Source organism: Hoplias malabaricus, chromosome 2 (assembly GCF_029633855.1).
Source record: "Hoplias malabaricus isolate fHopMal1 chromosome 2, fHopMal1.hap1, whole genome shotgun sequence".
NCBI lineage: Eukaryota > Metazoa > Chordata > Actinopteri > Characiformes > Erythrinidae > Hoplias > Hoplias malabaricus.
Genome location: NC_089801.1, coordinates 5397754 through 5410092, shown reverse-complemented (window position 1 = coordinate 5410092; position 12339 = coordinate 5397754). Strand labels below are relative to the sequence as shown.

The window sequence follows — 12339 nt, the reverse complement described above, 5'->3', positions numbered from 1 at the left end:
AGGACGCCATACGGTTGGCGTGGTGTTGCTGGTGGACGCTGTGTGTCCGTGTGAAGCCGGGGAGTGGGTGACCTTGGCGAATGACCTGCAGAGTTGCTGTGACAGTCCTCCCCAGAGGCACAAAGCTTTTAACATTGATTCAGCCAGGAAGGGGACGTATGGGTGTGTGAGCATGCGTTTGTGGCTGTGTGTGGAAGTCCTTACGTAACAAAGATGTGGCCCGACAAGCTATCAGATGATTATTGGTGTGTGTGTGTGTGTGTGTGTGTGTAGCATGTGGCGTGTGTGTGTAGCATGTGCAGTGTGTGTGTGTGAGTATGAGAGAGAGGGACAGTAAAAGCCAGGGGCGATCAAACAGGAGGCTGAAGGGGGCGGAGAGTGTGGTTGTATCATTAAATGTATGTGTGTGTGTGTGTGTGTGTGTGTGTGTGTGTGTCTGCTTCCAAAATAGACAAATGTCCCAGTTTGAGGGTCAAGCAGAAAGATCAATACACTATGCAGCTGTGATTAGACACTGGGACAATGCACGCGCATGAACATGCCGCACCATTGTGTGTTTGTTGTGTTTGTGTTTGTGTGGTGTGTGTTGTCCCACTACAGCTCGACTAAATCAGCATCCATCTCATGACTATTACATAATCAGCAAATTGCTGTCATTTGAGCTGATCATAATTATTTTCCACTGGTACTAGATTTCACAGCCATCGCTCTGTGCTGACCAACACCTGTAGAGAGCGGCGGAGAGTCCTGATTGTTTATTTGAGCTGGAGACTCTGGTTTTCTGACTGTAGTCTGATCCCTGCATGATCACACACCTTCTACCGTAAAGCAGGGTGTATATGTGCACAGAGAAACCTTAGTGTAGACAGTGGGACTGCGGTGTGTGTGTCTAGTGTTGGCCCCTGATGAGTATGAGGATGTTGTTCTGTGTTTAGTGGACATTCAGAGGTGCAGCAGGCCTGTCTCCCCCCGCTCTCAGATGGTACACTCCGACCCCTTTCATTACAGCACGCAGAAATGAAAAAAAAAGAGAAAATGGAGTAAAGAGTTGTTTTTCAGACATGATACATTTGAATATTGGAAAATAAATTAATCCCATTCAAATATTTACTACACCAAAGAAAAAATAAAGCTTTACAGTCAGTGAATTAGGTGGCGCAGCAGGTAGGTGTCACAGTCACACAGCTCCAGGGGCCTGGAGGTTGTGGGTTCAATTCCCGCTCCGGGTGACTGTCTGTGAGGAGTGTGGTGTGTTCTCCCTGTGTCTGTGTGGGTTTCCTCCGGGTGACTGTCTGTGAGGAGTGTGGTGTGTTCTCCCTGTGTCTGTGTGGGTTTCCTCCGGGTGACTGTCTGTGAGGAGTGTGGTGTGTTCTCCCTGTGTCTGCGTGGGTTTCCTCCGGGTGACTGTCTGTGAGGAGTGTGGTGTGTTCTCCCTGTGTCTGCGTGGGTTTCCTCCGGGTGACTGTCTGTGAGGAGTGTGGTGTGTTCTCCCTGTGTCTGTGTGGGTTTCCTCCGGGTGACTGTCTGTGAGGAGTGTGGTGTGTTCTCCCTGTGTCTGTGTGGGTTTCCTCCGGGTGACTGTCTGTGAGGAGTGTGGTGTGTTCTCCCTGTGTCTGCGTGGGTTTCCTTCGGGTGACTGTCTGTGAGGAGTGTGGTGTGTTCTCCCTGTGTCTGTGTGGGTTTCCTCCGGGTGACTGTCTGTGAGGAGTGTGGTGTGTCCTCCCTGTGTCTGTGTGGGTTTCCTCCGGGTGCTCCGGTTTCCTCCCACAGTCCAAAAACACACGTTGGTAGGTGGATTGGTGACTCAAAAGTGTCCGTAGGTGTGAGTGTGTGAGTGAATGTGTGTGTGTGTCTGTGTTGCCCTGTGAAGGACTGGCGCCCCCTCCAGGGTGTATTCCCGCCTTGCGCCCAATGATTCCAGGTAGGCTCTGGACCCACCGCGACCCTGAACTGGATAAGGGTTACAGATAATGAATGAATGAATGAATGAATGAGTCAGTGAATTAATAACATTTATACAGTCCGACTATGTCCAGTTATTTCCGGTTATTTATTTATCAAATATTCATCAGCTATTATTTCATGATGGGGACAGACTTAACTCTCAGCTGCAAGGCCACAGATGTGAGAGTGTGAGACAAAAAGAGAGACAGAGAGAGAGAGAGAGAGAGAGAGAGGGACAGAGAGAGAGATGCTGTGTGTCAAGAACAGCCTGATGGCATTAACATTAGAAGAGAGACTCAGCACCAATTAATGAGCTCCAAACACTAATCAATCCCGGTGGGCTGCCGAGACTCTCCATATGAACAAAACCACACACTGTGGTCCCTGATATCTCACACTTTATGCGAGGCCTTCTCTACAGACATGTTTACTACCTGCGTTTAACCCGAGAGTGCACTGAGAATAAGGCCAACCCCCATTTCTTATTTTTACCCCCACCCCCCACTTTTTTGGCGCATCCTCTTGCCCCTTGGAGCTGAGTTACAGGGTGCAGAAATGAGACGACACTTCAAGACCCTGATACGTCATCAGAACACAAATAAAACAGAGCAGCTTCATTCCCAGGCGACTAGCGCCGCTCTGTAGCAGCTCTGCACCAGTCTGCAGTGATATCAGAGGAGCTGCTGGACTTTAGTTATATTTAGGGCCTCATTCTCCTTCAGAAGAGTTCCACAATCAGAGATTACCCCCCTCTCCTCACTCTTCTGTGACATGGAGCTGAACACATCAGCAGATTATACTTTGAACCTTTCAGATCCACCTTAAAATGTCGTAGTAGCTTCAGGTGCCAGAATGTAACTGCTTCACTGTTTAAGGTGGAACTGTAAATTTACAACTAACTCCTGAGACCTCAGCTGCTCCTCGTGCTGTTTTCTGCTCGTTCTGAAGTAAAGGCCATAATCCACTGAAACTACAGTAAACTCAGAGAATACACTGGGGTCATAGAGTTTAAAGGAGGAAACACTGACACCTGTGGGTGTCTTTGGGCGCTGCACAGCGTCTCACCGCTGATTCACAAGGCGTCAGAACCCTCTGTTTGGAGCGTGACTCTGAACAATCTTTTTGAAGGGCCATGACTTGAAGGCCTTACACAGGTACTTGTTAAAACAAGTGTTTCCCCTTCATTTTGTAAAAATCATCTTGTTCATGCAAGCACTGCTTTCACTCACTAGACAAAAAATGAATTACAGATAAATAGGTCTTTTTGCTATTGTTTATAAGGTTTGTGTATTTTCTTAAAGAAAAAAGAAAAAGGGGGCAGCACGGTGGCACAGCAGGTAGGTGTCGCAGTCACACAGTTCCAGGGACCTGGAGGTTGTGGGTTTGATTCCCGCTCCGGGTGTCTGTCTGTGAGGAGTGCGGTGTGTTCTCTCTGTGTCTGTGTGGGTTTCCTCCGGGTGACTGTCTGTGAGGAGTTTGGTGTGTTCTCCCTGTGTCCGCGTGGGTTTCCTCCGGGTGACTGTCTGTGAGGAGTGTGGTGTGTTCTCCCTGTGTCTACGTGGGTTTCCTCCGGGTGACTGTCTGTGAGGAGTGTGGTGTGTTCTCCGTGTGTCTGTGTGGGTTTCCTCCGGGTGACTGTCTGTGAGGAGTTTGGTGTGTTCTCCCTGTGTCCGCGTGGGTTTCCTCCGGGTGACTGTCTGTGAGGAGTGTGGTGTGTTCTCCCTGTGTCTACGTGGGTTTCCTCCGGGTGACTGTCTGTGAGGAGCGTGGTGTGTTCTCCGTGTGTCTGTGTGGGTTTCCTCCGGGTGACTGTCTTTGAGGAGTGTGGTGTGTTCTCTCTGTGTCTGCGTGGGTTTCCTCCGGGTGACTGTCTGTGAGGAGTATGGTGTGTTCTCCCTGTGTCTGCGTGGGTTTCCTCCGGGTGCTCCGGTTTCCTCCCACAGTCCAAAAACACACGTTGGTAGGTGGATTGGCGACTCAAAAGTGTCCGTAGGTGTGAGTGTGTGTGAGTGTGTGAGTGAATATGTGTGTGTTGCCCTGTGAAGGACTGGCGCCCCCTCCAGGGTGTATTCCCACCTTGCGCCCAGTGATTCCAGGTAGGCTCTGGACCCACCGCGACCCTGAACTGGATAAGGGTTACAGATAATGAATGAATGAATGAAAAAAAAAAGGAAAAACCTTGAAATCTGAATCTGAAAAAAATCAATCTATTTTAAAAATGGGAAAAATTAAAAAAGCGATGGTAAAACCGGCAGTAGATATCCTGGCTGCATCCGGCACTTCATAAAATCACCTCATTCAAACAAAAGAGATGACAGTGTTAAACTCTTGATGTTTCAAACCAAAACTAATTATTTTCTGATCCATGACAACAGTGAAAGCTCCTGAAGATCTTCCCCCTGGACGGGAGCTTTCTAAAAAGGTCAGTTTTCAGAGACGGCAAATACAGTCAATAGCAGGCCAAACTGCACAGAAAGACCTACGGTTTGATAAATCCCTGTGTATGTGTGGAGGCCTAGCACGCTGCATGTCTCCGGAGCACGAGGACCGAGAGCCCTAGACCTAACTCCTGATGTAGAACGATATTAAATCTCATCACATAATCTATGAAAAACAAAACCTGACCTCTGCACAGACGTCCAGCACCGAGAAATCTGATGCGTACACGCCACATCATCACTGCTGGCACCTCAGATATGGTTTGGATTCATATTTAAATAAAGGGTCAGACAGGAATCCGCAGCCTGAGCCCTGAAGGGTGGCGCTAGGAGGCTCAACAGTGCAGGCAGCTGCTTTGTGTCGGTCTACATTACTGCAGGCCACTCTTATAACTTAGTTACATAGTGTAGTTTCTGCAGTGCTGAGCATGGAGTAGCAACTGAGGCTCTGTTATTCTCCCTATTACAGCTCAGTGGAGCATCACAATGATTTTGAAGCTGTAATTTTAGGGTAAATATACTACAGGGTGTTGCTTTAAACCTGCTCCTCGCTGGAAGCTTCAAGTCTCTTACAACAGTTTCAGACCTTTTTCTCATGTCCCTTATTTGTTGTTTGTCCTTCACTTGTCCGACCCCAGTGTGAAAGGCCTCTCCCTCATCCGCTGACAGCATCATCAGTCTTTAAAGGTGAAGGCCAGCGCAGCTATTACCAGCTGCAGTCCATTCAGCACCGTCCGGCACGCGAGGACGTCTGGAGGGCGAGTGAGAGACCAGGACACAGACTGACTGCAAAACAGCGGTGAGTTAACGGTTACAGGGAACATCTACGAAGTACAGCGACCCTCGTTCTCTCGTCACAGCCAGAGCTGGCGATTTAATGCCGTCTCCTGCTGAGCGGCTTGCGTGTGTTTCGTAAATTATAAAAGCAAATCTCATTTCATCTAATCCATGAGCCACACTGAAGTGTAAGTTCAGAGAAAACAACTGTAGAAAACAGCTGTCTTTCAGAGCGACAGGTTCATACAGGGCTGGGCTTTAATCAAACAACAATCAAAATTCACATTCAGAACGTCTAATCTTGCCTGTATTTGTCTGTTCTGTTCTGTTCATGCTTTTTTCTTAGCTCTGTGTGTTCATGTACTGTCCCTTTAAAACCACGACACCGCGCTGTAGTCATGTGACTCAGCCCCGTCCAATCAGGCCACACGGAGGAGAACCTAAACACGGAGGCGAACCGAGCGACTGGAGCGGCTCGTACCAAACAGAAACGCTGCGTCTGTGGTTTGGACGTGTTCTGACTTGAGAAAAACCAGTTTCAGACCAAAGTGAATCCCCCTGAACACAATCACACACCGAATACGAACAGAGCACGGCTCAGACACGGAGACGGAGCTCCCAGCCGCATCAGAAACACACACCCCACCTTTAAATTTGGAGTGTGTTTACAGCACGAGCCTCGACAGGGAACTGTGAGACATACGACAACTAAATGTAAAATGTTCAATCACCCGTAATACTGATTTGCGCCCAGAAAAAGATACAATACAAGGACAGAGAGATGGGAAAGAATGGGGAAGAGAGCATTCACATCTACAAGAGAACACACAGACAAACAGCATTCGGAGAGATCCGGAAAGACACCATAGGAGGGAAGAACACAACAGGTTTTAGTGAGGACAGACGGGTGCATACGCCTCACTAGATCTGCAGACAGACAGGATGGGGGAGGGGGGGGCTGTGAGGACGAGATTGAGAGAATAATTCACTCACCAGAGTCAGCGAATTCTGAAGAAGTAGAGAACAGACAGAAAAGAAAGAAAGAAAACAAGGAGGAAAAGAAGAAGAGATGAAAATACAACTTTACAGAACAGGTAGCTCAGAGAGACACTAGCACATTGAGCGAGGCCAAGAGGATCACCCACACACACACACACACACACACTCACTTCCTCAGATCCTGCGAACGCATCCATTCCGTGTGATCGAATGCTTTATAATCATCAGCAAACAACACACAAGGTCTCACCTTTCCCAGGTCCAGTCCTCAACTCCCCGACTCACACTATCAGCCAAAACATTAAAGTCACCTCCTCGTTTCTACAATCGCTGTCCATTCGCTCAGCTCCACCCCACCTGTTGCTCTGCATACTTTGTCACCCCATCTTTCCCCCCCTGTTCCTCAGCGCTCAGGACCCCCACAGAGCAGGTGTGATGTGGTGGTGGATCATTCTCAGCGCTGCAGTGACACTGACGTGGTGGTGGTGTGTTAGTGTGTGTTGTGCTGGTGTAGAGTGGATCAGACACAGCAGTGCTGCTGGAGTTTTTAAACCCTGTGTCCACTCTCTGTCCACTCTGTGAGACACTCCTCCCTCGTTGGTCCACCTTGTAGATGTAGAGTCAGAGACAGTAGCTCATCTGTCGCTGCACAGTGTGTGTCGCTCGTCCTCTAGTCCTTCATCAGTGACACAGGACGCTGTCGGCTGGATGTTTTTGGTCGGTGGACTGTTCTCAGTCCAGACACTGAGGGGTTTAAAAACTCCAGCAGCACTGCTGTGTCTGATCCACTCTACACCAGCACAACACACACTAACACACCACCACCACGTCAGTGTCACTGCAGCGCTGAGAATGATCCACCACCACATCACACCTGCTCTGTGGGGGTCCTGAGCGCTGAGGAACAGGGGGGGAGAGGGCTAACAAAGTATGCAGAGCAACATCAGGACTACAGTCTGTAACAGTAGAACTACAGAGTGCTCCTGTGTGGTCAGTGGAGCTGATAAACAAAAGACAATGGGTCCAGAAAGCTGCGTTAAACTACAACACAGGAACACTTAAAATATAAAGCAATACAAAATAAGATAGAGATTAAATTAGAAGAAGAAATGAAGATGAGATTTCAGAAGCGGAATAAAAAGATTAGTAAATGCAACTCTTTCATAAACATTTTAATTTGTAAAATGATGCCCCTTAGAGAAAAGTGTGTGTTAAAACAGGTGCGACATGTTCTCCCTGTTTCAGCTTTCCTCATCCACAGTGAAAAGGTGTGTGCATCTGTGTGTGCTGCTACGGACACTTATGTGTGTGTGTGTGTGTGTGTGTGTGTGTCTGTTACCTTCACTAAGAGGATCTAGTGTGTGGATCATTAGCTGAAAGATGCTGTTCCTCATCAGACTGTTGTGTAGCGAGGCAGAGCTGCCCCCTCTCTGCAGCCGGGGCTTGGCCTACAACAGGAGAAGAGGAGGGTCAATCACAACAAAGACAGTGCTTCACAACACTGGAGCATTCCACACCAAACCACCTCCTGAACCCTGCTGGGGCTAGGGGCTGAGGTGAGTGTGTGTGCGTGTGTGTGTGTGTGTGTGGGCAGCAGGTTGGGGGGCTGTGCTTGAGGCCATCTGCTCTGTGCAAAACAGCTCTGCCCTCCAGGTTGAGTTAAGAGCGTCTTTCAGCTCAACACCATGGCAACATTCAGCGCAGGCGTCTGGAGGAGTCAGCTGCAAAGGATCATGCAGGTGTGTGTGTGTGTGTGTGTGTGTGTGTCACTGGCAAGAAAAGCTTCACCTAGAAGATTTCTAAAGAAGATATTCATAGCTCCTGAGCGTTTAGAGTATTTCAGTCGGCGCATTCTGGAAATCCATTTTATTTTCTCCAAAATTCCACTTTATTTTCCCCACGTTTTTCATTTTTTTAAGGATTTAGTTTTTTTTTATAGCATTTAGGTTTTAATTGTTTCTTTTCTTTAAGCAACGCTAGGTGAGATCTGGTGTTTTTGCTCCAGGGCTCCCCCTACAGAGTAATTCACTTTCACAACACTGTCCTGAAAGGGTGAGGGAGAAGTAGTTATAATATACATAGTGCATTTTCTGGAGTGCTGAAGTGAGTATTCGCTCTACAACAATCTAATGTTGCTTTAATAAAATAAAACACATTTGTGTTTATTGAAATGCATTGAATGAACTGTTTTCCAAACCAAACACACACTGTAAGGGTTTAACATCCAGCCGAATGTCTGCAGATCCCACTCTGGCTATCGTTTCTCCAGAGTCCTCAGAGTCCTCACTTCACAGGAAATGACACGTACAACAGGCGACCATCGTAAACAGAAGCGGGGAAGGCAGTGTACCAGTCTCTGCTCATGCTACAAGGGCTAATAGCACATAATGCCGACTGCTTGTCCGCATTGTTCAGAGCTAAATGTGTTTAAAAAATTTATTTTTTATTATTATTTTTTTATTTTTGTGCTTTTCCATAATGTTTTTTCCGTAATAGTTTCGCTCCGAATTTTTGTTTTAACCATCATCCGTGTTCTCCACATCCTGGAAAACATAGAACCCTAGAAAAACCAGTAGGAATGCTTCTCTCTGGAAGGGTGTTGTTCTTTTTTTCATTCATTCATTCATTTCATCAGATGCAGTACAGTTATGTTTTCAGAGATAATGCCTTTTCTTATAAAACAGTCCACAGATTTTAATAAACCTGTCAATGTTCATACAGAGTTTCCCAGGAATAAATGTTGATATGTCTCCAAAAAGGGCGGCACGGTGGCACAGCAGGTGGTGTCGCAGGCATACAGCTCCAGGGGCCTGGAGGTTGTGGGTTCGATTCCCGCTCCGGGTGACTGTCTGTGAGGAGTGTGGTGTGTTCTCCCTGTGTCTGCGTGGGTTTCCTCCGGGTGACTGTCTGTGAGGAGTGTGGTGTGTTCTCCCCGTGTCTGCGTGGGTTTCCTCCGGGTGACTGTCTGTGAGGAGTGTGGTGTGTTCTCCCTGTGTCTGCGTGGGTTTCCTCCAGGTGACTGTCTGTGAGGAGTGTGGTGTGTTCTCCCTGTGTCTGCGTGGGTTTCCTCCGGGTGACTGTCTGTGAGGAGTGTGGTGTGTTCTCCCTGTGTCTGCGTGGGTTTCCTCTGGGTGACTATCTGTGAGGAGTGTGGTGTGTTCTCCCTCTGTCTGTGTGGGTTTCCTCCGGGTGACTGTCTGTGAGGAGTGTGGTGTGTTCTCCATGTGTCTGCGTGGGTTTCCTCCGGGTGACTATCTGTGAGGAGTGTGGTGTGTTCTCTCTGTGTCTGCGTGGGTTTCCTCCGGGTGACTGTCTGTGAGGAGTGTGGTGTGTTCTCCATGTGTCTGCGTGGGTTTCCTCCGGGTGACTATCTGTGAGGAGTGTGGTGTGTTCTCTCTGTGTCTGCGTGGGTTTCCTCCAGGTGACTGTCTGTGAGGAGTGTGGTGTGTTCTCTCTGTGTCTGCGTGGGTTTCCTCCGGATGCTCCGGTTTCATCCCATTGCCCAAAAACACACGGTGACTCAAAAGTGTCCGTAGGTGTGAGAATGGGTGTGTGTGTGTTGCCCTGTGAAGGACTGGCGCCCCCTCCAGGGTGTATTCCTGCCTTGCGCCCAATGATTCCAGGTAGGCTCTGGACCCAACGCGACCCTGAACTGGATAAGGGTTACAGATAATGAATGAATGAATGTCTCCAAAAAATTTTTAAAAACTAATAAAAAAGCACATTTTATACCATTTATAATTCTTTCAGGTAAAAAAATCCCTTAAATATTAAATTAGTCTGTTTTTAATTGTAATCTTGTGGTTATATTTTCCATGTAGTAAACATTTTCTATCCACTGTGTTATTGTGGGGGCTATGGCTTCTTCCAGGAGATGGTAATCGTTCTCATGTTTCTATCAGAAGAAGAATAATCAATAAAAATCTCTGATTATTGACTACTACATTTCTGACATTACCCCAAAACTAATTCTGATGGTTCTGAAGTTAACTCTATATCTCAACCTTTTCTAATTTTATTTGGTACATTTTGCTAATATGTTGATAATTTTGGGCCATCCCATAATATACGTGTGTATGATCTCCCTCCGTGCTATTCTTCTCTGTGGTTTTCATATCCCTCAAACCCCCGAAGCCATGGACCAGGTACGTTTCACTTGAGAAACATGCTGTTCATCTTCCACAAACATCGGGTAACTCCAACTTCACTCCATTTTTGAGAAGTGCAGTGAGCACAGAGTTGATTTTCTCAGTGGTGAGGAGGATTAAACACTGTTAAGTTTGCACTGAGACAAGGAATCTGTGAGTCTGTGTGTTGCCTAGACTTGGATCAGACACAGCAGTGCTGCTGGAGTTTTTAACCCTGTGTCCACTTCGTTCAAACTATATTTTTAATGCGACCCACATGTTTTCCGTGATTTTAATCCTGACCCAAGCAACAAAAACAAAGATCGTTTACAAAAACACTAAATTAAATATAGTCGATGTAAAGCCTGCACAAAGGGAGATGTGTTTATTGAATTATTATTATTCATCTCTACAACTCATTTTAATTTTGGCATACGAACCACTCAAGGGTCATGACCCGGGGTTTGAAAAACCTTGCTGTAGACTTTCATCAGTGACTGGACTTCTCTCAGTCCAGCAGTGACATGGAGGGGTTTAAAAAACTCCAGCAGCACTGCTGTGTCTGATCCACTCTACACCAGCACAACACACACCAACCACATCTTTGCTGAACAATACTCCCATACTCTCACTCTGCTCAGGGCACAGGGAGACAGTGGACTGAAGGCGTCACAGCCCTGAGAGAGTCACACGTCTTTCTTTTATTCTATTATTCAGGAAATACATAAATTAAATATATACAACACGTTGGTCTTCAGTGAAGTGAAACTCAAAGAGGTAGACCATGGTGAAGAGGGGCTCACTGCCCTGCTGCAACACATCAAACAGACAATAAACACACACACGACATGCAGACAGAGACGGAGACGGGACCTACCGACAACTTGCTCTCATCCTCCGTTCTCACTGGACTAACCTTTACAAAAGTAATGATAAAAGAGAGAAAAAGAAAGAAAAGAGAGAAACAGAGGGAGAAGAAAAGGCCAAGGACGTGAGACACAAACAAGTGAACACCCGTGATTACACCACGGTACGACACTGGACGCCACAAACACAAACACAGAACAGATAACAGATGCACAGCTGCCCTTTAATACTGCTCTGAGTCTGAGGGAAGAGTCAGATTCTGAAAGGAGTGAGAGATGGGGGTTAGAAATCCAGACTCATATGGGACATACATCTGATTTACATTTCGGGCATCAACGGCACCATCTGCTGCGTAACTGAGCACTTTCTAATCACAGTTTCATGTGGATGAGAGATGTTTGGAAACCCTGGTGCAGATGTTTAATGAAAATGGAGGAGAAAACTGTTAAAGAAATGTCGAGATGTGTGTGGACGAGGTGTGAGAGAAGTATTCATCATTAGGCGCTTTCTCACCAATCTGGGCTTTATGTTTTTTAGCTGCTGATGGAGTTTCACATGGATAGTTTGCTCTCTAACTCGGCTCACTCTCTTTTACACACTGACACACACATAGGGCAAATCCTGGGTCCATCTTACCCCATCAAGTCCAGTGTCCAGTGAAATTCTGAGGACACAACCTCAAACTAATCCATCCAGAACACGCTACAGCCATGGGGGCATGTTGGTTATTACGGTTGCCTTCCAGCGCTGGGATCTTGGGTTCCCAACTTGGTGCAGTTTCCATGTTCTCCCTGTGTCTGCGTGGGTTTCCTCTGAGGTCTCCTCCCACAGTCCAAAAACTCATTTTTGATCTGCATCATCACAAAGAACAGTACTGTGGTCTGTGTTGATCCCAAAGCCTAGGTGCAGTGAGGGGGACACTGTACTGGATGAACGGTGACGTCCTACCAAGGTGCTCTGTGAGGAGAGTAAAGATCCCGGGGCACTCCCTCTGTCTTCCTGACCGTCCCCGTCTTCAATAAACCACTTGGTCCCTCCCTCTCTAATTAATATCTGGTGTGTGGTGAGGGGGATAGGCGTGAATCAGCTGCTGGAGCATCATCCAGGTGAAGACTGCAAACTGCCGGAGGTGCAGGACGCTCCCTAACGCCCCTGAACATTCACTATTGCACTGGAAATATACAACT

The 12339-nt window shown here is 47.2% G+C and overlaps 1 protein-coding gene across 4 annotated transcripts in view; it reads right to left on the bottom strand.

The window, feature by feature from the left end:
* Positions 1-12339, bottom strand: part of LOC136686208 (sodium/potassium/calcium exchanger 2-like) — a 67627-nt gene that overhangs the window by 21375 nt on the left and 33913 nt on the right. For 3 of the 4 annotated variants that reach the window (XM_066659836.1, XM_066659834.1, XM_066659835.1), the window contains exons 3-4: positions 7498-7606; positions 6153-6167 (exon numbers count right to left, since the gene is read on the bottom strand). In XM_066659836.1, the coding sequence (XP_066515933.1) occupies positions 6153-6167; positions 7498-7606 (124 nt within the window). The remainder of the gene's footprint in view (positions 1-6152; positions 6168-7497; positions 7607-12339) is intronic. The other variant, XM_066659837.1, reaches the window with a different exon arrangement.